Source organism: Ixodes scapularis, unplaced genomic scaffold (assembly GCF_016920785.2).
Source record: "Ixodes scapularis isolate PalLabHiFi unplaced genomic scaffold, ASM1692078v2 PGA_scaffold2__306_contigs__length_199485367, whole genome shotgun sequence".
Classification (NCBI taxonomy): Eukaryota; Metazoa; Arthropoda; class Arachnida; order Ixodida; family Ixodidae; genus Ixodes; species Ixodes scapularis.
Window position 1 is genome coordinate 191,166,084 of NW_024609857.1, and position 26,894 is coordinate 191,192,977.

The 26,894-nt window shown below is 46.1% G+C and overlaps 1 protein-coding gene across 1 annotated transcript; it reads left to right on the forward strand.

The window, feature by feature from the left end:
• Positions 1 to 325: 325 nt before the first annotated feature.
• LOC115317103 (39S ribosomal protein L42, mitochondrial) lies at positions 326 to 26,671 on the forward strand. Its single transcript, XM_040214627.3, has 7 exons — positions 326 to 580; positions 745 to 781; positions 10,492 to 10,576; positions 14,215 to 14,247; positions 19,329 to 19,453; positions 22,642 to 22,697; positions 26,483 to 26,671. Exons 1-6 carry the CDS (start codon positions 496 to 498, stop codon positions 22,691 to 22,693), a joined length of 417 nt encoding a protein of 138 aa, XP_040070561.2. The 5' UTR covers positions 326 to 495; the 3' UTR covers positions 22,694 to 22,697; positions 26,483 to 26,671.
• The last annotated feature ends 223 nt before the right edge of the window (positions 26,672 to 26,894 follow it).

The window sequence follows — 26,894 nt, forward strand, 5'->3', positions numbered from 1 at the left end:
TTAGTAAGGATTCAAAATTTTATTTATTTATCTATTTACAATAGTAAAGAATGAAATAAATATTGGAAATTTGCACGAATACTACTTGAGCTTCAACGAAAATACTCCTCGTATGTCCAATTGCGCAAACGTTTCACACTTACTTGGTTTCAGTTTCCGTTTGGTTTGGGTGCTGAACTTATTGTTATATTTTTTAATAAAATACAAAGTAAGATATACTATGTTTAATAGCGAATAAGGTATTATATTAAAAACAAAAGTTTAAATAAACTACTGAAATAAAAATTGAGTACGGTGCGCCATCTGGATTCCCAAGATTTACTGAAAGAGCATGCCTCAACTTGTAAACTGTGTGATCTGCCCAGATGTGCCATGTGGTTGAGTTTTTCTGCTGCTGGTTAGGGTACTATTTTTACAGTGGCCACTGTAATTTTATTTCTGAAACCGACCTCGTACGTTGGAAACTGTCGTTGACGCCGCACTTCATATAGAAACATGCTGACATTTAGCAAGTTAACGGCTCTACGACATCTCTTGGGTTTCCAACGCACCCGTGCTGCTTTTGTTGCGCTACCGCTCGGTGAGTTGTTTGCGTCGTTCTCCATTGAAGTAATACGTGATTTTCTTACACAAACAAAAGGAAATTTCAGTGGGGTTCGAGTCTGGCATATGGAAACCGTGACCCAGGCTCTTCGAATAGTGTTAATAAATAACTCTACGCAATTCTTCCTACTGTTTGCACAGGTCGTGACTACAGCACAACGGCGAATCCAAATGACAAGTGAGTTTAATTTTATTTGACGAGTATTTTCTCCACGGGCCATTCCAAACGAAAGAAGGGGCTCGCTACTAGCTACCAAGCAACGGAGAAGACAGAGGGAATACTCCATTTGCAATATTCACAAGCGTTCCGGCCCGCACTCGAGAAATCATGGGAACGGTGTTCCTTCAGCTCCCTATAGATAGCTAATTTGGACCAATTCCATGGTTACACAGTTCTTGAGTGTAATTCGGAGTCACCCTGAGTAAGCGCATGAAGAACCCCAAGGACCTGTCATATAACTTTTAAAATTTTTTGTCAATGTTAGCATTTTTGATACTGTGCATGCGATCCACCTTTCAACCTTGCTGAGCTGCAGAACTCTCTTACAAAATTATCATTCTCGTGATTTTTGTTTCAGCAGGAATTGCTTAAAAAGCCGATCATTCACAACAACAAAAACCAGGATTTAGCTCCGAGTCCGCGGAGCTGTTCATAGCATTTTTAGCGTTTCTAACTTAATATCAGCGTCTTTGAAGCTGTGCGAGAATGATAATAATGTAAGAGATTTCTGCAGACCGTCCAGGTTGAAGGGTGGACAGCATGCGTAGTATCAAAAACACTAACATTGAGGAGAAATTTTAAAAGTGATATGACAGGTCTGTTGCGTTAATTGAACGTCAAGGACTTACGGTAAGAAACAAAATGGATTTGCTATTTACATGGCGAAGTTAATCTGCTGGTGTCGGTCATCGCAGTCATTCCGTCCATCTTCTTCTTCTATCTGCCCCGAGCCCTAACCCCTTCTTTTTTTCCTCGTTTTCGTCAACCGCCCATTTACACGAGCACTGTACGGCTGTTTCCCGTGAGTAGGAGGTGTCCAATTTACAACAGACTGCCCCCAAATGAGCGTTATTAGATCGCTCATTCAATATAAAGCTCTAGCGGATATAAAAGTTGGACGGGTCTTTTCAACACTTGTCCGCCTGGCAAGTTCACAGCGCAGGATCGCACTATACCGTCCCGGCCGTAGAATACCTGCCCAATTCGTCCAGTCCGCCACAGGTGTCTGGGCGTTTTGTTCTCCTCAACTAGAACCAGGTCTCCTTCTTGAACTTGGCTGTTTCGGTGACAAGTTGTTTCGTGTGCTGATCGCAGCTGGAGCAAGTATTCTTTTCGCCACCGCTGCCAAAAGTGTTCTAGTAGTTGTTGATGCTTTCTCCAACGCCGGGTGACATTTTCTCTCGTAGAGGTTTGGAGTTTCTCAGAACCCGCAGTTGGAAGAGCTGTCAGTCGCTTTCCAGTCAGAAAATGCGCCGGGGTCAACGCTTCGGGCTCGTCGGGAGAGGCATGCAGGAATGAGAGGGGCCGTGAGTTAACGACTGCCTCAATCTCATGGAGTATAGTGGTAAGCTCTTCAAAACTGCAGAAATTTCTTCCTAGAGCTTTCCGAAGGCTTGTTTTGACAGTGCGTACCATACGCTCCCAAACCCCCCCCCAGGCAGCTCGGTCAACAATGAATTTCCACTGTATTCGTTGTTCGGTGTAGTGTTCCAGTGATGTGATTGCTGCGCCAATTGCACCAGACTGCGCCGAAGGGCTAACCCTGCTACATCTTGATACATTTCGCCAAAATATAGGTAATCTGCGCCAAGCTTGCGCCAAAGAACCAATTTTGCTCGCCTTTCAAAACCAAATCTAAGCTGAGTACTGTAATGAGCACGCGTGAGCTAAATGGCGCAAGCAGGCACCTGACACAAAGTACCCTGCATCACTCGTTCATCCGGTCTTGCATGGTTTTTCCCGCCGTCTCTCGTTTCACGCTCTCGTCCTCTCGTTGTCTCGCGTTTTTTCAAAAATTTTTCAACGATAGACGCGGGTGTCTGCGGACGCTCCGACACCAGCGTGGGTACCAGCCATGTCATCATGCTCTGAAACGAAACCACGTTTTTGCGCGGCGGGAGTTACTTTGTGAGCTGAAGCACTTGCTCCTGAAAGCAATGGCCGTGGGAAAATTACATTTGGTACCTGCCTGCCAGTCGTACTGGTCGCGCGATGTCGAGTGTTGCCGTCGCCACGTCGCTGCAGATATGGCACTTTCTAAACTGAAACGTAAGGACCGCCTTAATCTTCACCAACATTCTTATTCTTGTTTAATGCTCTACTAAAAAAATTTCCTCTAGATCAAAGACTGCTGTGTCGAAGTTTTGCCTGGGTTTCTCTCGGTAAGCTTTTTTTCGAGGGATCGCCGGTACTTGAAAAATCTGCCGCAAGAGAGTTGGTGAAATGAAGTGAGCTAAAGCAAAGAAGGCAATGTCTGTTACGCTGAACTCGCACAGCGCGCTTGTTTGTCTCGAGTTCAGTCGTTGCTCAAAGCGCTCCAAGAACTTTCTGACCCTGGCTCGTGATATCTTGCATCGATGTGCTCAGATTCTTTTTTTTCTGTATGTTTAGCTTATACCTCGCCAGCCGCTCTGGCAAGCACGTGCGGCTGGGCTGTTTTTTGTCGTATGCTGGACAGTTACATTTTGTGTACAATTTTGGCAACCAGTTGGCGACGGAGCGGAGTGGCATGGTTTCGATCGAAGAGCTATCTCCGCTTGCGTGACAATTTCGTATTGCACTGCAGTGGTAACGTGGATCAACAGTTAGAGACTGCTTCTATTTATTATATAACTAGTCAACCTAATGCCGCGATATTTAATACTAAGCTGCATGGTCACTTTAAAATAAATTTTAATAGATGCAGTTTGGTTTTTAGTTACCTATATCAGGGACATATATATGTACCATTTTACTGAAAGGAGCAGAGCAACGATATTCAATTGGAATGTTTTTCACTTGACACGAGCTTACTGGCACACCTGGGACTTAAGGATACTCACACGCAACGCCACTGGCCGAGAAACTCCTTTGTTGTGGTGTAATTTCAAGGACAAAAGCGATCATTTTCATTCAATCTCTCCTTTGCAAAATTTGATGACGTAACGTGGGGATCGCAGTACACCCAAGTGACGATATTTAAATGGAGTTCATAGATTGGACCCGAGCATTGCGTGGGTACTCGACTTGGGCTCGTGATAATTGCTAGCTCGAGAAACATTCGGGTAGTGACCCATGTCCAATCGCTGCAACGACGACAACAGCCGAGCCATAACAATGTCTGGAACTCAGCGCGTGTCCTGCGCTTTGCCAACCCCAGCGCGTGGCTATGATCACTGGTGGCATATAATCGGCTCAAGATCACGTGGCCACTTGTTCTGGCTACGAGTTGGAGTGAACGCTGCTGGTTTTTCTTTAATTTTTTTCTGGGACTTCTTTTGCGTGGGGTGAAAAACGAACGCGTGTTTCATAGGTCATTAACGTCAGGGATCCGTTTTAAGCGGTATTTGCGCAAAGTACAAAAATAGTTGCATCGCTCCTTGAAGCATTGAATTATGTTTCATGTGATTGGCATTTCAGTTACATGTTGAAAGACTCCCAGGTGGTCTAACTTGACTATAATATGTTTACTGCGGCGAGAAAAGTGTCCTTCGTTTGTCCAGCACTTAAAACAAATAATTTTATTTTTCTAAGAATATCTGCTCCAAAGTGCACTTTTGCTGCTCCAAAACACTGTTTTGGCTGCTCCGAAAGGTGCTCCAAAACGGCTTAGGCCAATCACATCACTGAGTGTTCTTGCACTCTTTTGTCTTTCAGCGCGTTCCATAAGTTGCGGACGTCCTTTGAGGCTCTCTTGAAAGTTAAGGTGTTGTCGCTGTATATCACTCTAGGTGTCCCTCTCCTTGTTGTAAATCTCTGGAAGGCCATGAGAAATGTTGGAGTTGCGAGGCTTGTAACTAGTTCCAGGTGGACAGCACGAGTTACTGCACAAGTAAATAGTGCTATATATGCTTTTTTCTCGGGGTGTCCGGATCTGACTAACAAAGGTCCGGCAAAGTCCTCTCCTACTACTTCAAATGAGCTCGCCTCATTTACGCGGTCTTTTGGAAGTGGTGCAGTCGGTGCTGATGCTCTTTTGACTCTTGACCTTGCGCAGGCGTTGCATCGGTTTATAACCTTGTTGACAGTCTGTCGTGCCCTTGGCACCCAATAAAGTTCACGTAACTGTGTCACAGTGTCTTGAAGTCCTCCATGGAGTGTACGCCTATGCATGTCCTTAATCAGCAGTTCAGTGAAAGGATGCTCAAGTGGCTGTATTAATGGGTGCCTGATCTCCACTGCTTCGTTCATATTTTGTAGCCGTCCGCCAACTCTCATGAGCCGGTGTGCGTCGAGGTAGGGGTTGAGAGCGATGATGCTGGACTTCTCGGTCAATCTCCCTCCCTCCAGCAGTTCGTTGAGCTCTTTGGGGTAAGCCTCCTCTTGCGTTCGCCTGACCCAATGCAGTTCTGCTCTTTCAATCTCTTCAGTTATAGAGGACCTTTGGTGCGATTTTGAGGCGTTCTACAGTTATTAACAAACCTTATCCAAGCAGTAACTCGTAGTAGTAGTCCTATTCTACTGTATCGTTCCAGCTTCAAAAGAGGTGTCGTTACTTTGGTTTGTATCTGAAGCACCTGATGTTTACTCTTTCGTTCCTCTTCTTCTACTTCCATCGGGATATTTTCGCTTGTAATGACACCTGGCCAGGTGTCTCTGTCTTCAGAGAGCCACCTAGGGCCGTTCCACCAGAGTTGACTCGTTCGTAATTTACCTATTGATATTCCTCGCGTCATCAAGTCCACAGGGTTCTCAGGTCCAGGGCAGTGGTTCCAACTGGCCGGTTCCCCTCCAGATTGAATTTCGGTAACCCTATTAGACACAAAAGGTTTCCACTTTACTGCTGAACCCTTGATCCAGTGAAGAACAATAGCGCTGTCTGTCCAGAAGAATACCTCCTGGACGTCCATCATCTTTTTTAGGTAGTTGCCTATTCGGTTCCCAATCACTGCTGCCATAAGCTCCAGGCGCGGAAGTGTCAAACGTTTTATCGGCGCTACCCTAGTCTTGGAGAATACCAGACTGACATCTGTCTTCCCATTCATTTCTTTCACCCTCAGGTAGCCACACGTTCTATAAGCGAGGGGACTGGCATCACAGAAGACATGCAGTTGTAGAGACGTCTTGTGCTCTTCTTGTGTGCTTATGACACACCGGTTGGTGGCAATATCTATTATCTGTGAAACCTCTTTGCACCATTGTTGCGAGTCTCCTGAGAGGTCTTCAGGAAGCTCTTCGTCCCAGTTCAGTCCGCGTTCCCACAATCGCTGAAACAAGACCTCACTCTTATTACAAACGGGGAAATAAGTCGAAGTGGGTCGAAGGCCCTCGCTGGAGCACATAGTACACAACGCTTCATTGTGCTGTTGCCGTTGATGAAGTTGAGTACAATCTTGACTGGAATCAACAAAGTGTCGTTATCCCGTCTCCATCGCAGTCCAAGAATTCCTCTGGGTTCTGAAAACGTTGACGTGTAATGACCCTCGTCAAGCATATCCTGAAGATGCCTTGCGTTGGTTGCCCATTTTCGCAGTGTCATGCCTGCAGATTTCAAAATCTCATTGGCTTGCTTATGTAGATCCGCAGCCTCTTCTATTGTTTTCGTTCCGAAGAGCAAGTCATCTACATAGAATGACCTTTGAAGAAGTCTTGAAGTATCCTTCATATCTCCTGTCACATTTTGTAAATGATGTTTCAGAGTAGCCGATGGAAGGAATGGGCTTGCCGATGTTCCAAATGGCTGCGTGTCATCCTCCATTCTTCAGTTGGTGGCTCTTTGTTTGACGTTTCAGACTTAGTGTCAAACCACAGAAAACGGAGTGCGTCACGATCCTCGGGTCTCACGCTCACTTGAAGAAAGGCCTTTTCTATGTCTGCTGTGAGAGCAAAAGGATACGTTCGAAAGCGTATTAGAACCTCGACTAGATCCGCGTTCATGTTGGGCCCCTTCCCTAGATGATCGTTCAGTGAAGCAGCTTCATTTGCATGGGACGACACGTCGAACACGACTCGCAGTTTTGTAGTTTCAGAGTTCATTCGGATCACTGCTTGGTGAGGCATATAGTAGGTGCATGAGTTTGTGCATGGTAGCTCTGAGGGAACCTTCTCCGCATGTCCATCATTAAGGTAGTATAGCGTTGCTATATTCTTTGGAGAGGGACTCGTTGCGTGATAGCCTCTTCTGCAATCCCTCGAGTCGTTTTATAGCAGTGGCTCGGTTATCATTTAGCTCCCCTGCGTTAGGTTTCCATGGCAAGCACACCTCATACCGTCCATTCACTTTTGCAATGGTTCGTTTGAAGTCGTTCCACACCTTGTTTTGTTCCTCACCTGAGCTGCATGCGTTGTCTGCTATTCCTATGCTTTCAATGTCCCAAAAGCTGCGTAAGGTCGCATCATCTACGGCTTCGATGGTTCCGATCTTTAGTAGACCATCGTGTTGGCGCGGCCAGTAAGCGAGCACTGCAGCGTTACGGGTCCTTGAAATGTCCATCCAAATTTAGTGTCTAAAGCCATCAAGCTGCAGTTGCTTTCACAACGTTGCGCCCGCTCACTGGCGACTTTCCAGATTTGGTCCGACCCAATGAGCAGGCTTATGCCTGGTTCAGTAGGAACGCCGGGGAAGAGAAGTTTCTCAGCGATGCAGCCTCTGTCTTCTTCAATGCTGCGGACAAACTTATGGTTTACAGGTATCTGAACAATGTCCTCGCATATAAATGGGATTTCTACCGCTTCAACGCTGCATTCTTCGTTGTTGTACTGACAACGCAGCTTCACTTGAACCAGCCTTCGTGTTTGCGGCAGTGAAGTAGAACTTCCAAAGGTGTTCAAGCATAGTCTGGTCTCTCCTAGCACCTTAAAGGGATACTTCAACGAAATTTGAAATATTCCCGTCGAGTTCAAAAATAGGTTGAATATGATCCACAATATCCGTAAATGACAATTGCATGTTTGTATTTTGATCCTGGTGGCTGTATTTTTCGCTATAAACGGCCCACTCTGGCAAGCGCTCGGAGAAGGCCCAGCTTAGAGCACGTGACATCGAACGCAATCGTGACGTAGGTGTCTCAAGACGAGCAAAGCTACGGCGAGGCTGACGTCGAGAGGATGGCCTAGTCGTTCCAGCCAACGAAGCGGCTGCTTTTGTACGAATTTTGAGTGACGGGTTAATCTTTTATAATCTTCTAGGGGGACAATTGCGAGTTCTGCGACACACAAAAGGGATTCTTGGGAAGAGGGGAGTTCCTCCTTCCCCCCTTCTCTCGTCGTGGCCGGAGACGAGACAACCTCCGTCACTAGCTGTCAGGGTTCCTAGACGAGCATTACAAACGAGGCGTTAGCGACATCCACCAGGTGCTCTTTGCTAATCGTTTAATTCGTTTTAAAATTCCTTTTCGAGACCTTTTTAACAAGATATTGGTATGTTTCATGTGATACTGCTCTTTTGAACACACATAGACCAAAAAATGAGCGCCGAAATTTCGTTGTAGTATCCCTTTAAGATTCAACTTGCGAGAAACGTCTTCTCGTATAAACGTTCGCTGACTTCCACCGTCTAAGATGGCACGTGCGTAGACAGTATTCCCATTCTCGACCACCCAGGTTCGAAAGGTCTGAAGTAGGACGTCGTCGTCTATCGAAATCTCAGTGCTAGCAGTGCCAGCGCTTTGAACGCTAGTCGTCATGGTTTGTGTTGCACTAGTGTTCGCTGAAGGCTTCCAGGTCGGGTCGCACATGGATGTTGCGTGCCGCCCCGCACAGGAAGTGCAAGACAATTTCCTGTGACAGTCCTTTGACCTATGCCCTCTTAGGGTGCACCGGAAACATTGCATTTCTCCTGAGAGTTTCTTCTTGTTCTCCATCAGAGAGATGCTACTGGTGCAGTTTTCCGTGCTGTGTCCTGTAGTTTTGCAAAAAATGCACTCCTTGTTATCTCGAGCTTTGGCGTGGAGAACCGCAGAAGTCGGAAGATGAGCTCGTTGATGTAGTTGCTCTCGATTTTTTCTTGGTGGACGATCATCTCTGACACCAGATCTTTCTCTACTCTCGATCTCGATTAGCAGATATTCGAGCAACTTCTGCAAATCTCCCTCCGCCCTTCTGCTGTTCAGTTGAACGTCCTCAGTTCGAGGTGTTGGTCTGGCGGACAGCTCAGCAGTTCTGGAAGTACCTGAGATTGACCCCAGTTCTGCTTGTAATGTGGGTGGAGATGAATGTGCAGCCACATCTCCCTGGTCCGGATGGATGGTCTTCCTTTCAGAATGGCCAGCATGTCGGTAGAAATCCACCACTATTTCAGATGGAAGAGCCTTGATGATAATGTCCATCAGCATGGTCGAGTAGCTGTCTGAGCTGACACCAAGTCCATGAAGACCGCGGATGTAGGTTTGCACCTGATCGTAAAGTCTCCTCAAACCCTTGGTGTTGTTTGAGTAGGTGACACTTGGAAGCGTTCGAAGCTTTGTAAGGTGGTCTTGCTGGATTCACCTGTAGTCTCCAAACTGTCTAGTTAAAATTTCAATCGCGTCGTTGTAGCACGCATCCGTCACTTGGAGACCAGCGATAGATGCCCTTGCGGGTCCACTAACCAGCGTCCTTAAGTATTGAAATTTCTCGCCGCTTGATAGCTCTCCGTTTTCGTGAACGGCACGCTTGAATTGTTGCCAAAATGGCTGCCACTCAGCAAGCTCGCCCTTAAAGGATTGCAGCTGCAACTTCGGTAGTTTAATACCGCTCCGTCTTCGTTCTTCGCTTCGCGAGGCAATTGCCGATGTTGATGGTCGCGCTGGTTCACCAGAACGTAGTTGCACTGCTCGACTTTGAAGCATGCTCAAGGTGTGGGTCGTTTCTTCCTCATACTCAATTACCGACTGGTATTCATTCTCGAGATCTCCATTAGCAATGAAGGGCTCGAGCTCGGTGTTTAGCTTCTTGAGTTCTTCATAATTTACCTCAAGCTTTCTTGCTATGGCCTCGATTTGAATTACATCCGCAGTGTTGAGAATAGCGGTGGCCTCTCTGACAATTCGGGTGTTTTGTGCTCTGCGAGCAGTCCTTTTCGTTCGCACCCTTTTCATGTTTGAATAAATCGAGAGGTTGGTAAGCTTCGGGTAATAGAGTTGCTTACTTGTTCCGATGTCGATCCAAATTTCCTTCGAGGTTAGTCCATGGCGTTCACTCGTTCGCTGCTCAGCAACTGACTTCATTTCGCTGAGGGTCGTTCCTGGCTTGAAGTCCCGGGTTTCGGCACCATTCAGTTGTTGCGTTAATTGAACGTCAAAGACTTGCGGTAAGAAACAAAATGGATTTGCTATTTACATGGCGAAGTTAATCTGCTGGTGTCGGTCATCGCAGTCGTTCCGTCCATCTTCTTCTTCGATCTGCCCCGAGCCCTAACCCCTTCTTTTCTTCCTCGTTTTCGTCAACCGCCCATTTACACGAGCACTGTACGGCTGTTTCCCGTGAGTAGGATGTGTCCAATTTACAATTTACAACAAGGTCATTGGGGTATATCAGGTGCTTGTTCAGGGTGACTTCGAATTACACTCAAAAGCTGTGTAACCAAGGATAGGATCGAAATTACCGATCACTAGAGAGCTGAAGGAACACCGTTCCCATGATTCTTTTAGTGCGGGCCGGGGCGCTTGAGAGATATAGCAGATGATCTATTGCTTTATCCGCCGACCTGTCGCGACCCCGGGTGTAATATTCTTACGAGTCGGTGGCGTTGACTGTTTCTAATTTTCCAGGAGCCACATGATCGTGCTGACAGACGATGGCTCCACTATCGTTTGCTGGCACCCCGAGCAGGAATTTCCTTACGAGCACACCAAGGTGACGCACGGCCATTCATGCTACCCCTTTTATTTCAGCGATGACCGCACACTTGTCAGAAAAGTAACCTTTCTGCAATTGTAGACACAGGAAACTTTTCTTTTTTTTTTAAATGAGTGATGCAACACGCAGGACATCGTGCACCTCAATCTCCTCGATGGAAAATGGCTATACACACGACGAGGCGAGCTCACGCCATTTAGTGGTGGATGTGTGGTCCCTGTTGTTGGGTACCAAACATTTCATTGAATAAGTAGACATTTCATTGAACGCGCTTTCATTGAATCGCTGGACGCAGTTTCATCAAATTTCACTTTATCGATTTTTGGAGTATTACTCTTGCTTCAGAGTTGTGTTCACGTTCTCACAAGAAATAGAATTTCCAAAGTTTTGTTACTGGATCATAGAACATAACAAAAATAAAATGAGTGTGCGACTTACTGTTTTCAGCTAAGATAAGTGGCTGTACTATACCACATACTTTGTTCCCTAGCTGTTCACGCACAAAAGGTACATCCCAAAAGGAATATAACTGTTCTTCTCTGCTCCTTTTTGTAGCGTGAGCTACACTGGCTGAGGTTGAGCAGTTTCGCGTGGCTGTCAAAGAGCCGTGCTGCCTAAGCGCGAGGAGCAGTGACGTCGCACGGCGCACCGGAGCCGCCGCTGCCGCGTGCGCCTCGCCGGTCTGTGCATGCACGAGGAGCAGTGACGTCACACGGCGCACAGCTGGCGCGCCAAAGCCGCCGCCGCCGCTGCGCGCGCCTCGCCGGTCTGCTTATTCCAATGGAGTGACGTCGGAGCCGCGGCAGGCACACTGGCGCCGCCGCGTGCCCAGCTGTGCGCCTCCGTTGCGCAGTAGGCAAGTCTGACGCTGCACCGGAGCCACTTAATAGCGCCTCTCATTTTGTGCGCATAAGCTCACGCTACGTATATCCTGGCATAGTGGAGTGAAGCCACCGCAATTTTTTTATTTAGTGTTTATCTATTTACTTGTGTTTTCATTCCATACTAGGGCAGTAGCTTCCCTTCTAAGAACGTAGGTTGAAAATTCGGCAGATTCACGGTTCTGCCGATTACAGAAAAATAAACAGGGGAGATGCATCTTTTTGTCTTTTTCATGCAACATGGAGTTATGTCATTGCTTCAAGAATACCTTCGTGCTTGAAACAATGTTTCCTCAAGGACGAGGATTCACCCTTGAAGGGACATACCTTCGTCACTGCCAGCAGCCGTGCCACCGCACCCTATGACCATAGGTTTCGTAAGATGTTAAAGTGATGTTCCCGTTTATTTTTGGTCACATTAGCAGCACAGGTCATGAGTTACTATAGAACAAAAATTAGAAATAGAAGGGATAGCAGAGGAAATAGTTTTTTTATTATTAGTTCCCCTCTCTGTAGGGAAAGAAAGGTCTACCATCCTTCTGGTGTTATGAAAAAACTATTTCTTATATTATATGCAAAATTTCTACTGCTCAACTAGGTGGTATTCAATGAAACGGCGTTTTATGAAATGGTGCTCTGCGAAACGACTTCAATGAAGCGGTGTTCAATGAAATGTTTGGACCGAAATATTGTTTCGTCAAAACACATGTAATGGACAACTTTTCGTGGACACATGCTTTATAGACACACTTTGACGACAAATATTTTTTCTCAATGTGCATAGTCATATTTGTAAGCTACTAAAAACTAGTGCATGATTCACTGAGGCGTGTTTACCCAAGCCTTGGGTAAACACGCCTCCCTTCTGTCTCCCGTAAACACTCCTCCCTTCTGTCTCCCGTAAACCAGGCAAGACACAAAAACTTTGCGTCGTGCATATAGCTATTTTTGGTCGTGGTGCATGGTGTCTGCACATAGCACTGCTCTTTCTAAGTGAAGAAGGCATTCAGCAGCAAGTGTATGAAGCCATATTTTTAAGATAGTAGACCCAAGAAAAGCGCTTTCCGAACAGCCTACTACGGTCTGGAGTAGAGTTGCTTGGATCATTCAGTGTTAACTCTTGCCTTGGACACTATACTTACCGGTCAGTGGTTAATGGGACAATGATATCTGCTCATGCCTCTACTGAGCAGGAAAAACTAGCTGCTTAGTGAGACTTGGCATGTGTGTGCATAGAAAATTTCCAGAAAGAGCTCTGCTTAGACCTTAAAATGGCCCAAAGAAATGCTGAGTGGTTTTTTGGAGCGCCCTGATCGAAAATACCTGCCATGGTTCATCTTAGGCAAGGGTCGAGAACTGAATTTCACTGCAAACCTTGAGCCGAGAAGTTTTTGCTAAAAGTTACCTTTACGTGCCCCTCCCCAAATTTTGAGGACTTAATAGAACACTGTCGCAGTGCTCGTGTTGCATGATTCTAATAGGAGTCCTGTGCCATTCGGGTAATGGAAAATTTAGCTCGTGTATGCAGTTCCTTGCATTTTTTATGTGGGATCAACTGAGTCTCTGGTTTTCATCTCTGCATTCGTTTAAATTCCAACCCTCATAATTAGAGCCGAGATTTCCGGGACAGAATTAGTGCTGAAATTGGGACTAAATAGGGACAGGAATTGCCGAAGCTTCGGTCCACTTCCCGAGACAATGTGCTCTTATGTGAGTGCGCTCAGAGTGTTTATTAGTGTTAGAATATGTATTCTATTTATTATTCCAAAACACACGTTCTAATCTCGTGCATTGAAGGAAGGAATGGAACGAATCCTTAAAGTTTCGAGAACGGTTGCTTCACTTTCACAGAGACAAGCGGCAAAAACTTGAGGGCTTGTTTGGAGTCATGAACGCCATTTGGAGTTTTTTGTGAACGTACCACTCTATGTCAGGGTTTTCTTGAAGTGACTTACAAAGTTTGTCTTTCGCAGAGCCGTCCAGCAACAATGCGCCAACAGTAGTGCGTGCATAAACAGTAATGCGTCGCCGTAAGTCATTGCAGACCGATTGCGCGCGGTTCTTTCTGGTGCAGACCCGCCGGCAGCAACCATTAGGAGTGTGTGTGGCACTATCGGTTGGTGGTGGTGTATATCCATTGCTTTAGAAGGCAGGGAAGGAAGCCGGCTCATCTAGAGCAGCGCATGCAGTTCATATGCTGTTTGAACTGTTGGCGAAAGAATGCCACGCTGGTTCTTTGCCGATGCAAAATGTTATCAATGGTTGAAAGGCACATTGCATACAGGCGTCTCAGTTCAGTAACTGGAGACTTAATGGAAAATCGGGACACTCAACATAAAATCGGGACAATTCAGTACAACACAGGTGACGAAAACCAAAAGGAAATTTCTTCATATATGTGTACTGGTAGTTGAGGACACTTCTAAATCGGGACATGTCCCGGAAATCTCAGCTTTACTCATGATAAAACATAACCCCAGAGTAGCTGCTGATGCTTTGCTAGGAGGTTTAGCCTTGAAGATGACTCCTTAGTTAGACACCTGCCACCCTGATACTTTGAAAAGGCTCCTTTTCAAACCGATGAGAGTAAACAACAGCACATCGCACAGACAAGCATTTCTTATTCTTAGAACAGACTCGTACTGAAATATATGTATGGCGCTCCTAGCTGCTTAGTTCCTCGCCTTGTCAGCTATTCTTTAATCAATTTTAAAACTTTGTACTGAAATGACTGTTTTCTCTCTTGCCTTGCAGCCACTTCCCAGAGTTGACCCTAAGTTGAATGAGGTATGTATTGAAACTGTCTTGTGAATTTTAAAGTGCCTTCAAAGCACACTAAAATTTTTCCTGAATCGGAGGTGCAAGCAGCTTTATAACTTTCTCTGAATTGGTAAAAAAGGGCTTAATCGGCTTGTCCCACCCAAATATAGACACGTGAGATAAAAAATGGGCTTGCCCGTTCACTTCTAAGCTCTTGTTCATTCTGAAGGAGCATTAAAAGTAGGATCTTCTGTTGAATCTCAAGGGCACAAGATGATGCCTTATTCCCCTTGTGTTGTGGAGGCAGCTGCCAGTGAACTCTAATGAAAACAGTTCTTCAGACAGAGTTTTTGTCTTTGGAGCATAAGTATAGAGCTTATACTCAGTTTTATATGGATGAAGCAAAAACAATCTCCTTTGTAAGCTGTGTCATGCATTCAGTTTGCTTCAGAATAGCTAGAAAGCTCAACTGTTGCCAGCATTTTTGCTGCTGAGATGTATGGCATATTGATGACTGTATAGCTTATACTTGAGAATGATACTGTCAAGACCGGTTATAACGAAGTCAACGGGAATCGGAAATCGCTTCGCTATATCCGCTTCTTCGTTGTATATAGACTCGTACAAGTAACATGGAAAAAAAAAGATAACACTGGTTGTCACAAGCACCTGTTTATCTAGCCTGCAGAAAGTGGTCGAGTTTTCCCTGCACGCATCCTCTGCTAGATCAAAGCCGCTTCTCGCCAACTGCGAGAAGTTCCGATCAAAAAAAGATGCTGCTACGTACGGACCGTGTTGACAGCTGCGATGGCCCCGCGGAGGACGCTGGCAGTAGACGGCATTTTTATGTTATTGCGCACTCCGTCGAGGATGGCACACTTTTGATTCAGGGAGATTGCTTTTGTGTTCCCTGTCGAGCTGCTGGCGGTGCCGGGACTCTCCATCGTTGAGTGGCGATTCTTCGCCGAATGAGTGCTTGAGCCAAGTAGACTTTCATGCAAAAGCGACCTCACTGACCAGACGCTGACACGGATCACGAAACATACAAAGAAGCGTGCATGGCATCGAGTTAGCACTCAAGCTTGTCTGTTGTCAATATAGAGAGCCTAGATTTAAGAGATGGGGCAGCTGCTCGATCGCGGTCCCGTGGTTTGTGGGACCCCGATTAACGAAGATTAACGAAAGCGTTAATCTTCTGCAAACGTGTCCGCCTTTCCGCCCAGTTTCCTCGCCACACTGGCCACGCGACAATCAAATGCAGGCACACTTACTGCTCCCTCTCTTAAACCTAGGCTCTCTCCGTCACCTCCGCCGGTACGTTGTCGCTAGCGCTCCGAATGCCCCTATTGGCATGCCCCGACGGCTTCAAAAGCGTGCGATGCGGTCAAGCCGCTTGCCAGATGAGGAGCGGGGAGCAGACACGTTGCAGAGACTGCCGCTGGCGGCTTTTCTGGCATCTTCTGCAGCCTCTTCTGGGCAACTTCTTGGCCGCAGCAGCAAAGGGCGGCAGTCCGAGACTTCATAAACTTTCCGAATTCTGTTCTTTTTTTAAATGATCACAAAATTTCTCTTCGCTATATCTGCAAGAGCTGCTCAATTTCCTTTGCTAAAAATGGGCACAAATGCATTGAAAAAGTGGAAATGGGAAATTTTGATCACTTTGCTGTTAGCCACTATTTCGTTATAACCGACTTCATTATAACCAATGTCGACACAATAAGAAAAACTTATATTTGTAGATCCCAAAGTGCTCTTCTGGCTGTCTCCTCTCTTAAACCTATGTAGAATCTCTTAAAGGTGCACTTTCTTGGTGATAACTCATTCTACGGGATCGCAGCATCCCAGAAATCGAAAAATTACGCTTGTGCGACGCCTATTTCCCTACTAAAGATGTGATCGAAGTTCGTGCCACATCCTTTCTGTGCAGAAAAATCTGGAGCGCAGAATTCAGTGGAGGCGCAGGCGGTGTGATGACGGGCATGCTTCAGCTGGATTCTGTGCTCCAGATTTTTCCGCTCAGAAAGGGGCATGGCACAAACTTCGATCACATTTTTAGTAGGGAAATAGACGTCGCACAAGTATCATTTTTGGATTTCTAGGATGCTCAGAGCCCGTAAGATCAGTTATCACCAAGGACAGACAATCTCAGAAACGTCTTTAGTGCACCTTTAACACAGCTTCTATGTGTAAAACTTCGGGCTCTCCAGCTCGAACAAGCCGTCAAATTTTGCTGGGCACCGAGCCTGAGGGGCATTAGAGAAAATAAAGCAGATAAACTGGCTGCATCTGCGAAGGATTCTACAAAAGCCTCCTTTGGCCTGCCCCACCAGGATTATAAGTGACTATTTAAGAAATCAACCTTTAACTCGTAGCAGCTGGAATGGGATGTCAAAAAAGAAAACAATCTTTACATTGTCAAACAAATCTTGGGAATTTGGGAGAACTCCTTTCAAAGAGTCCGTCGCCTTGAAGTTCTTTGCTGCCTGTGAATTGGCCGTTCCCACTTGACACACCACTACATTCTGTGGCGAGGACGCAAAATTGTGTGACTACTGCTGGGTAGTTTTGACTAGTTTGCAAATTTTGTGGCATTGTAGCTTTTATCATGATCGAAGTCAATCATGCTTTCCAGAGCTTTTTAAGGAACATCTTGCATTTCATCCCAAGGTTTTGCTTGGTAATGAGCCTTTAGTATCGTTCATTCATATTTTAGATTATCGTTAAAATTTGGCATATCACACCAGTTACAATTTTTTAACATTGTCATTGCATTGCTATTCTTGACTGTCCTAAATTAGTTTCACTTGGTGATATACGGCCTCAGTAGCTTTTGTGCCATTAAACCTGTAATCAACAACTCTATGGAAAGCAATACTTGGTTTATACTTTTGGCTGTGGAAATGAACAGTTGGAACAAACTATCTTGCATATTTACTTTTCTTCAGGGTTTTATATTCCATTGGTACTCTTTTTGGACAGAGTTAAAATTCTGTTTAGTTACCTTTCATGCTGCATGAAGCTTGGGCATTTTCTTTTGTTCAGGCTTTTGACAGGTTTTTGAAATGAAAGCCTGTTACTGTAAGGAATATTCACCTGGAATCAATAGCGTGCCTAAATTTGAAGACTAAATTAGTATTTTAATAAAGGCAGGAGGGAAAACCTCTTTTCCTCTAGGCTAGACCAGAATGCCATGGATAGACATACTCCTGTTTCACATAGATGTGCCTTTTAATTGCAATGGAAGATTGTATTGTTATGCGGTTAATATCAGCAGACTATTCCTCGTTAAAGGGCAACTCCACTCCATTTTTACAATTTTTTGGGTTATGGTCGTTTAGTCGGTGACCCTGAGACACGAGATAGAATTTGTTTTTCTGTAGTGTGTATAGTTTTGTAGATATCGCGGATCCAAGTATCGTTCCGGCGGCACGGCGAAACCGAAACTACCGGCTGAAGCAGCTTGGCAACACTGATATTAGTGGCACGTCGTCGGCACGACCAAGTTCTCGCCCCGCGCTCCTGAGCCGACGCACCGACAATGTCGGCTCAATCGCACGTGGAGTTTCAAAACAGAAGGGAAGTTGCACATTTTCTTTTTTACCGCTTCACTATGTTAATATGCACCAAAGGTAGTAAGGTTTAGTGTGTATTTATAAATTTGCGGGCCGAAAAGCGAATTTGACTGCCATAAATATGACGCGGTCAGTGCCGGCGCAGCGTGACTGTATTTGTTTCTTGCTTGCAGACAGAGAAAAAGAAATAATGGGAGATAGATGGACAGATGTATCCACAAGCGGTCCAAGTTGCGAAAGCTAAGGTGCCTTTATGTGCACGCTAGTTAGATCAGCCGCGACCTGCTGCGTCCGGCCGATCGTGCTGGAGCAGCCGGCGGACGGTATCTGAACAGCGACGGCACCACATCGTTCATCAAAGACCCGTGTTTTGTGGAGAAACCCGCAACAGTCAGCAGCTGCAGATCCCGTGTGTAGGTGTCTGACGTTAAGTCCTGGGGGCAGAGCTACGCGTTGGAGCTCGGAGTCGACGGTCTTTCGAAGTCTATCCGGCGAACGGGACCGACCCACACCTTGTGCCTCTTCCGGTCTCTTGGGAACTGGTAGAACCGACGCTCCAGGTTGTGCACCGGATTGTTGGTGCAACCCACAGCTTTACAAGTCGTGCTCGACATTGCCCAACGCGAGTCCGGCAAGTCTCTCGGGCTCCACGACACGCGTGTGAGCGAGCAGCACCTTCTTCGCTCTCTTTCACGCTGTCGCTGGAGCAGTGCTGGAGTTAAAGGAACTGCCTAGACGCTAATAAAAATAGAGGAACACAGGATAATGTGGTGAGCACCTCTTGCCGTCTGCAGGATCACAGAATGCCATGGGAAACGAAGCGTCCGCGGCGTCCCTGCGAGAGCGTAGCACTAAACCTACGTCATTGCCCAGTGTTGCTTCACTAGCTCACCAGGTGCCAGCGTTGCTCACCCGCTGTCTGGCCGCTAACCGAGCCGGGAGAACATTTTAAATATTGGTTTTAATCGGTAATGCGGCGTCGGTTTGGTGATATTTTGGGTATGACCATATTTTGACCCCCTAAAGCGATATCAGTCATTTCGATAGGGTCGACTTTTTGAGTGGAGTTGCCCTTTAATAATGGCCCGTAATGACCAAGTACTTCTCAGGTCACATTCCCGGTACTGTAGCTCTGAAAAGTTTCTCAAATCTCTTTTGTCCCTACCTGGTTGTTTGGCTCTCACTTATGGGTTGTCTCGGGCACTCAGCTGTGTTGTGGTAGCGTGCCACTACAAATATTAATATAGTTTATTATTGTCGCCATTATTTTTCGTGAGCTCTAAATTATTCTTTTTAAATGTACCATTTTTTGTCGTCACTAGTTCGAGAAGCCCTCCACTTAAACTTTGCTGCATTAAATCGTCTAGCGTTGCGGCGCTCACAAAACACTGCCCTTGGGGGTGTAGAGGGTTGGCACCTAGGCTCTCTCTTCGTAGGTTAGACCCTTGTATTTGCATGCACCTGAGACTTGCGAGGCTCGATCATAGTCGTCTCCAAAGAGAACAATCTTTGCGTCTTTTGGATGTGCCCTACCAGGGAGACTCTGCACTGAAGCTTCAAGTGCGCCTGGACAACATCAACCGCAGCTACAGAAACGAGAGGCTCGAAATAGAGGCGCTCACCAAGCTCACCTATACCACAAAGCATCGCTGGTATCCAAAGTGGGTGTACCTCTCATGTTGCACCACTCTGCTTCCGAGCTGTTGTGTCATGTGCTGTTTGATTGTACTTTAGCACTGCCATTGGCTCAACCTTTTTGAGCGACTCTGCAACTACTGCATGCTGCTTCTGTGATGAGGTCTGATTATCTGGTCGGGGAATGTCCACCACCACCATAATTTAAGGACTGCTTTTGCGGAGTGTCCTTAGAAAGCCATATTTGTTCTATGGGGGTTACGGTATGGACGGTGGGAAGCTAGAGTGCTTAAAAGGTGCCCGGGTAAGTCTTCTGGTAGCCGCCTCGGTGGCTCCGAGGCGAGAGCGCCGGCCTATGGATCCCCAGGTGGCGGGTTCGAATCCCGACCGAGGTGCCCGCAATATGACGGAGGCTTATTGCGGAGAAGGCGCCGTGGTAACCGAGCTTTCGGTTGCACGTCAAAAGATCCCCAGGTGGTCGAAATTAATCCTCAGTCCTCCGCTGGGGCGTGCCAGATGCCCGTCGTATGTTTGGCACGTAAAACCCCCAAATTTGTTAAGTCTTCTGGAGGTACGCAATTTGGCCAGTCTGGTATGGCTGCTATTCTGGGATCTTGAACATGCATCACACAGTAGTTATTTCGATATTTTCTGTGCTATGGTCCGCACCCTGCGAATAGCCCGCGAGGGCAAATTTTGGCTCAAAAAGAACAGTTTTTCTTTAGGTAGTCGACTTGTGGTGTGGGATCTGCACTAGTTGTCTACTTCATTCATGTCTTACTTCTGTTAAAAATGACAAGTTTCCAAAAAATTGGCACTCTGTGCCAACTAATAGAACAGTATGAATGTAAGTTCATCTTCATTTATGGTTTTTATAACTCATGTTGCTTTAGAAAAAAAAAAACGAAGAAGGGCATGGGTGCTCTTCTTTATTTTGGAAGTATCGGCCATGGGGGGGGGAAGGGGGGGTGGGATTCTTGAGGACTCTACAGTCACTTGTTCACCTGTAATAAAACTCGTAACAACCCCAAGCAGTGGGGGCTTAGCAATCAAGATCATGGTTGATCCGTCTGCGTGGGCGCAGCTCCCTCGCGCATCACCCGCGGGGGTACTGAGAGTGTAAGATGTACACTGGCATTCTCAGTTTGTTGAGTAATGGCCAACGTGAAGCAGCATTTTCTTGACAACTGTGCTGGTTAACAGTTGCACTGATAAGCAGTTTTAAAAAAGGAATCTTTTTATTGTCTGCACCCTTTGATGGTCTGCGCAGCTTTTAAACATGTATAGTCTGCAGGCCATAGACCAGGGGTGGCCAAGCTGTGGCTCGCGAGCCACATGCGGCTCTTCGTGTGTGAAAGTGCGGCTCGCGGCTCCATCCCCTACACCCACCCCCACCCCCACCCCCACCCCCACCCCCACCCCCACCACTGCCCTGCCTCCTTCCCGGTCACACGAGCTCTTCTCCAAAAAGACAAATGGAAAACGGTTTAAGTCGAAAGACAAGTTGCGGTTTGGTAGTCTTGCGCTACTGCTACCTTAGTACAGTTGGACTGCTTTAGACTTGGATAGATCAAAAGTAGTTAGAGTTTCGTTTATTGCTCTAGACCAGGGGTTGCCAGCTGACCCGGCCTAAGAGCCGCACACAAAACCATGAAGCTTCTAAGATCTGCCGGGGGGGGGGGGGGGGGGGGGGGGAGGAGGGAGGAGGAGGAGGAGGAGGAGGAGGAGGAGGAGGAGGAGGAGGAGGAGGAGGAGGAGGAGGAGGAGGAGGAGGAGGAGGGAGGAAGGAGGGAGGGAGGGAGGGAGGGAGGGAGGGAGGGAGGGGGAGGAGGGGAGGGGGGGGGGGCAAATTTTTGTCTAGAGCAATGAACGAAACTTGAACTACTTTAAATCTATCCGAGTCCAAAGCAGTCCAACTGTGCTAAGGTAGCAGTAGCGCAAGACTACCAAACCGCAACTTGTCTTTCGATTTAAAACATTTTCCATTTGTCTTTCTGGAGAAAAGCTCGTGTGACCGGGAAGGAGGCAGGGCAGTGGTGGGGGGGGGGGGTGTAGGGGAGGGAGTTGCAAGCCGCACTTTCACACGCGAAGAGCTGCGGCTTGGCCGCTCCTGCTCTAGTCAAAAGTTTGCCCCCCCCCCCCAGCGGCTTTTAGAAACTTTGTGGTTTTGTGTGCGGCTCTTAGGCCGGGTCAGCCTGGCCACCCTTGCCATAGAGCATAAAAAACAGTAGATAACTGCTTGCCAAGCATGTTTAGAAAGAGCAAGAGGCACTTGAATGATGTCAAGCCTTAGCATGGAGTCAATCTGTTTGTGGTCAGAACCTTTGCACCATAAAAATCCAGACCTTTTTTTATGAAATATGGAAGAATGAATGCAAGAAATGTTTGGGAACAAGAAATGTCAAAAAGCAAAGAATTAAGAAAAGGATGAAGCATGTTTTTAAGTTGCCTGCAACCTTGTATGTTATTGCTGCCTTTATTCCTTACTGTTAACATATTTATGACTTGATAATCTGACTTTCTGTTCCTGGTCCTTGGGCTTTAATCGCTGGTAGACTTCAAAGAAATCTACTAAGTAGGGGCTGATCATCAATAGCAGTGCTTTTCAAATGGAGGTCTACGGACTTTTTAGGGTCCCTGAAGGCCTTCTCAGGATGTGCGAAGCCCTCGATCGTCAGTTGAGCCGAACAATGTTACTTTTTTTAATTTATGCTAGCTGTCCACAAAAACTAAATAGACCATCTAGGTGCACAGAATGTGTAGGGTTGATTATTTCCCGTTTCAGAGTTTCAAAATTGGTGTGTGTGCATTTAATTTTCTTCATTCACCCTTCTGTCCTTGGAATCGTCAAAAACCGCCCTTCCCCGTGGTAGATGGAGTCCCGCATCACTTCCACCGATCCAGAAGGGGTCACCGAAGCATTGGTTCTATAGTATTCCGTGTTTCGTCACTGCACATGCTGCAACTATGTTAGCTTAATAAGAGTTTCCCAAGCTCTTGTCTTATACTTCGTTTCAGCTTCGGTCCAGACGCAGCCAAAGCTACAAGCGCGAGCTCCGGGCTTTCAGCATCCCTGCCAAGCACGCGCGCTCGTGCAGTGCAAGCACTGTTCTGGGCCAGATGCTCGCGCTTGTAGCATCGGCTGCGTCTGGACCGAGGCTGAAACGAAGTATAGACCCAATGATGGAATGCACATATCGTTTTCTCCTTCCAGGAACGAAAAGTACAAGGACCCAAACCCTCCAGTCGACCGAGAAGGTTTATAGTATGGTGAGTTGTACTTACCTATGGCCTGTTGCGGGTTTAAACTAGCAGGACGAAGTTTCCTCCTCTCTGGTGCTTGCTCTGCTATAATGGAAAGGGTAGAAAGATCCTGGTGCGAGGAGCTTTTGCTACATTTCTAATGTTGAGACAAACCATACATACAGTCAAACCTCGATGTAACAAACTTCTATGTAACGAAACCCTCGATGTAACGAAGTACATAACCTTTTCTAACCGCAAGTGTATGACGCCATGTATTTTTGACCTCTATGTAACGAAGTCTCGTTCGCCGAAATTTCAATGTAACGAAGTTTCATGGACAATTCGTCACAAATGTTAGGGTCCCAAAGGAGATTTTGGGAAGCACATGCGCTGAAACGGGCCCCTGATAAAGCACAAAAGATGAAACGGGCCGAATCTGGTGAGTGTGGTGTATAGAACGGCCACCAGAGGAGACTAGAGCCGCCGCCGTTTCGTCCGTCGGCTTCGTTCGCGCTGCCTAGTTCGTTTTGAGGCCTAACTAAAAGCGTGCGTTTCTTGTTCTGGGTGATGGAGCTTTGAAGGCGATGGAGCCGCCCCCGACAACGTCAACCTACACAACCTTCTGTAAGCTGACGCTGCTGTCATTGCAACGGAGGAAAGGACCAACGAGGCGATAGCTAGCGATGTTCGTGGGAACTCTGAAGACGGGGACGACATCGAGCCTGATGAGCAAGACACCTGCTATGTGCCCAGTAACCGCGAGGTGGTGGACGCGATTAATGTTTTGAGGCGGTTCACGAGCACACAGCAAGACGAAGACGCGATGCAGGCCGTCTGGCAATGCGAATGTCGTGTGATGCCAATAATAATTCCAAAAGTGGCCCAGATTAAGGTGACGGACTACTTCCAACCAAAATAAAGGCGTCCTCGGTGAGTTTTGTGCACCCGAGAAACATTTGTGGAAACTTTCTTCTAACGTTAGCCCCGAATTTCTATGGAGCAAAATTTCGATGTAACGGAGTAAATTCCGAATTTTACCGACTTCATTACATCGAGGTTTGACTGTATTAGCACTTTACCGGCCACATATCAAACCTTACTGGCGTTACTTCTAAATGAACGTCCAAAACTTGGGCCAACTTAGGCAGAGTCTTAAAGTTGTACATCAAAAAAGATGAATAAAATAAACATGCTGGCCACCGATTCAGTGGGAGTGTCAGACTGGACAGTCTCCATCGGGGAAAAGTACACGTTGCATAACCAAGCCTAATAGTCCTTTCAATGTTCAGCGTGGGTGCCGAATACTCGACGAAAGTTCATTGCACCATAGTGCGGTGCAGTTGATATTTTGTTGGTGCGTGAAAATTCTCTGGTCTACGTTAATGCTAGTTTTTTTAGGCCATTCTGGATGCTCTTTGTTGGTTTGACACCTGGGCCTCTAAAACCTTCCGTTAATGTGCACTACCAAGGGGGTTTCATAGTGATGTTCTACAGATCATCCCAAATAATCACGTTTAAAATGTTTAAATTGACGTTTCAAATGTTGCAATAAAAATCCACATTGTTTCAGTTTGAAATTTGCTGGGCTTTATCAAAAGCCACTTGTGTGGTCTTTGCCACCCCGGAAAAGAAGAGTGTTTCTGCTGTGCTTTGCTGCAGACTGCGTAAAAATGCTATAGCATTGTTCGTCTTCTATAAAGACACGCCTTCGTGATGGTTGCCTTTTATCGGCTTCATAATGGCTCCTTCTGCTGTGATGCAAGGTCGTGACAGAATTAACTTGCCTTGCTTTTCTATCCCTGGCCAAACGTCTTTCCCTTTCCTCCGCCGCCTTTCCGGCACTTTGAGCGTGGTCATATTTAGTATGTCGCTGCCTCCATCCAGTTGTCTCCTCTTTGGTCAGCATGTTTCTCTTGCGAGGCATTGTGAAGGCTGCGGCACATTCAGTGATAAGGAGAAAAATATCTTACTCTTCCACGACCCATGGATGCGTTTTGATGTGACGGCCAGAATTTGTGAGAAAGGAAGGGTGGGGTTCTCATTTGTAAAAATACTACCACATTAAAACAAAAGTTAGTTTTGCACATAGTTCACACACTGTGCAAAGCAGTTCTTACAACACCTGACTCTCTGAGAAAGACCTACGCTTTTTTGCATTTGCAATATGTGCATTTTTGTAAAATAATGAATAACTGATCAATAATGCATGTACAAGGGATCCAAAATTTATTTACTGCAGTTCTTGAGGTGAAAATGAATACTACATGTGCAGCATTCTGAGAAAGCTTTAAAGCATTGGGCTAGTTTTTCTGCAGTTTAAAGCAACGTACAATTGCAACTTACCTTGCAGGTCTCTTTTTTGTATCAGCTCGCTCTGTGCGTTGTTGGCCCTGCATTCATATGACAAGAGCACAACTATAGCTGCAGCCTTTCGATGAAATAGCCAGAAAGAGATGAAGCATAAGCCTTGAACGGAGATGCAGTATGCTGTGGTTGTGCGAGCACAGGGTTACTGTCGTGGAGCTGTTGCCACTATAGATTGAGAAAACTGTCTAAACTATGCTGGTCATGATGAATTTCGTTGCTCCAAATTGTGCTCACCAAATTTTTAATTGAAACTTATATTAAGTAAATGCATATTTATTCTGAACATTCTTTCCATTAACCACTGACTGACAGTGAGAACCATGGAGATATCATTATCTATTGCATGGCACGCTATATGTAATTTTGAAAAAGGTTTGGTTCTTGTTTTTACAATGTTTCACTTTGAAAGGAAAGATAACCTTGTACACATGTGGCATACTATACTCCATTTCGCAGTATGATGAACCACTGCAACAAATACTTCGAGCAACCGGAGCCAATGCATAGCTTAGAGCGTGTCACTTGGGTTGGAGCGACACACGGAGCGTGAAGTCAGGTGGCACGCAAGGAGTGTTGGATAGGCTAAGATGGCTCGTAGCATAAAGCCTTGAAAGCTACACTTATGCGGTTCATCCAGGTGAGTTATACGGCCACGGGGACATAGTATATGCGGTTCATCGTAACGATTATTGGGCTAATGAAGTCTAATTTGGTAATTTTTAATTAGTGAAAATAGATATATGGTTCCAATTAAAAACTTGTTACGGAACATCGAAAAGCAACAAATCAACTCTTTAGGAGGATATAAGACAGGTGCAGCATTTTATGGCGTTCTGAAGAAAATGCTCAATCGGGACATTTCGGACGCGTTTCTAGGTTTCTGTTTCTTATCAAAGTGCATATTTGTGCCCGCGGTCCTGCTCCCCGGTGGTCGTGGCACAAAGCCACCTCCTTGTCTCCTTCGTAGAATGGAGGGGGAATGGAGGGGGGGGGGTAGAATGGAGAAGGGGGGGGCATGTCTGTTACGCTTCTCAGCAACTGGGGAGCAGGACCACGGGCACAGAGATGCGCTGCGATAAGAAACAGAAATCTAGAAATGCGTCCAAATAGAGTGCTTTTACGGAACACCATAAAATTCTGCCCCTGCATTATGTCCTTCTAAAAATAGTTGATTTAGTGGTTTTTGATGATGCTCAGCAAGTTTCTAATTGAAACCATATGTCTATTTTCACTAATTTAAAGGTAATTAATAAATTTCACCTAATTAGCCGACTGATTGTTACGATGAGCCCCCTATAGTACGTACCCCCGACCTTATAATTCACCCGCACAAACCGCATAAGTGTAACTTTTTTTAAACAAATCTGTAAAGCTTTAAAAAAAATAAAAAATAAAAAACTCCCTGTGTACAGAGCTAATTCGTTGCGGTATTTGCTTTCCAGTGGCCATTGCAGCATAGCAAGACCAATCATCGTTTCTGACCAGATAGGTGCTGTAAACCCTGCAGTAGCATCAGTCTAGAGAAGAAAGGAATTTCAGAGTGGCCAGTGACATCGGCATTGCCGTTTCTAGATTTGAAAGTGAAATCCACTTCCTGTAGCAATAAAGAAGGTTGGTCATTGCCCTTGGCACTTTTTGGCTCTTTATTTTCGGCTCTTCTTCAATTCTCGCGTGGGTTAGCGACGCCTCTAACTTAGATGACCACAGGGATGGAGGTCATCATTCTAAAGTTGATTGGACCAGTCATTAGGCAGACTTGCAGTGCTCCTTCATCCATGTAAGACTTAAAACAGCACTAAAGTGCTCTCTGAGATCCTTGTTTTATGGCCATAACTCAATCTACGAGCTCCAAGC

Bases quoted from the DNA above. Each gene is read 5' to 3' on its own strand.
- LOC115317103 (XM_040214627.3), top strand. From the start codon at position 496: ATGCTGACATTTAGCAAGTTAACGGCTCTACGACATCTCTTGGGTTTC. The intron at 10,577-14,214 runs GTGACGCACGGC...CTTGCCTTGCAG, and splicing joins TTCCTTACGAGCACACCAAG to CCACTTCCCAGAGTTGACCC. The intron at 14,248-19,328 runs GTATGTATTGAA...GTGCCCTACCAG, and splicing joins TTGACCCTAAGTTGAATGAG to GGAGACTCTGCACTGAAGCT.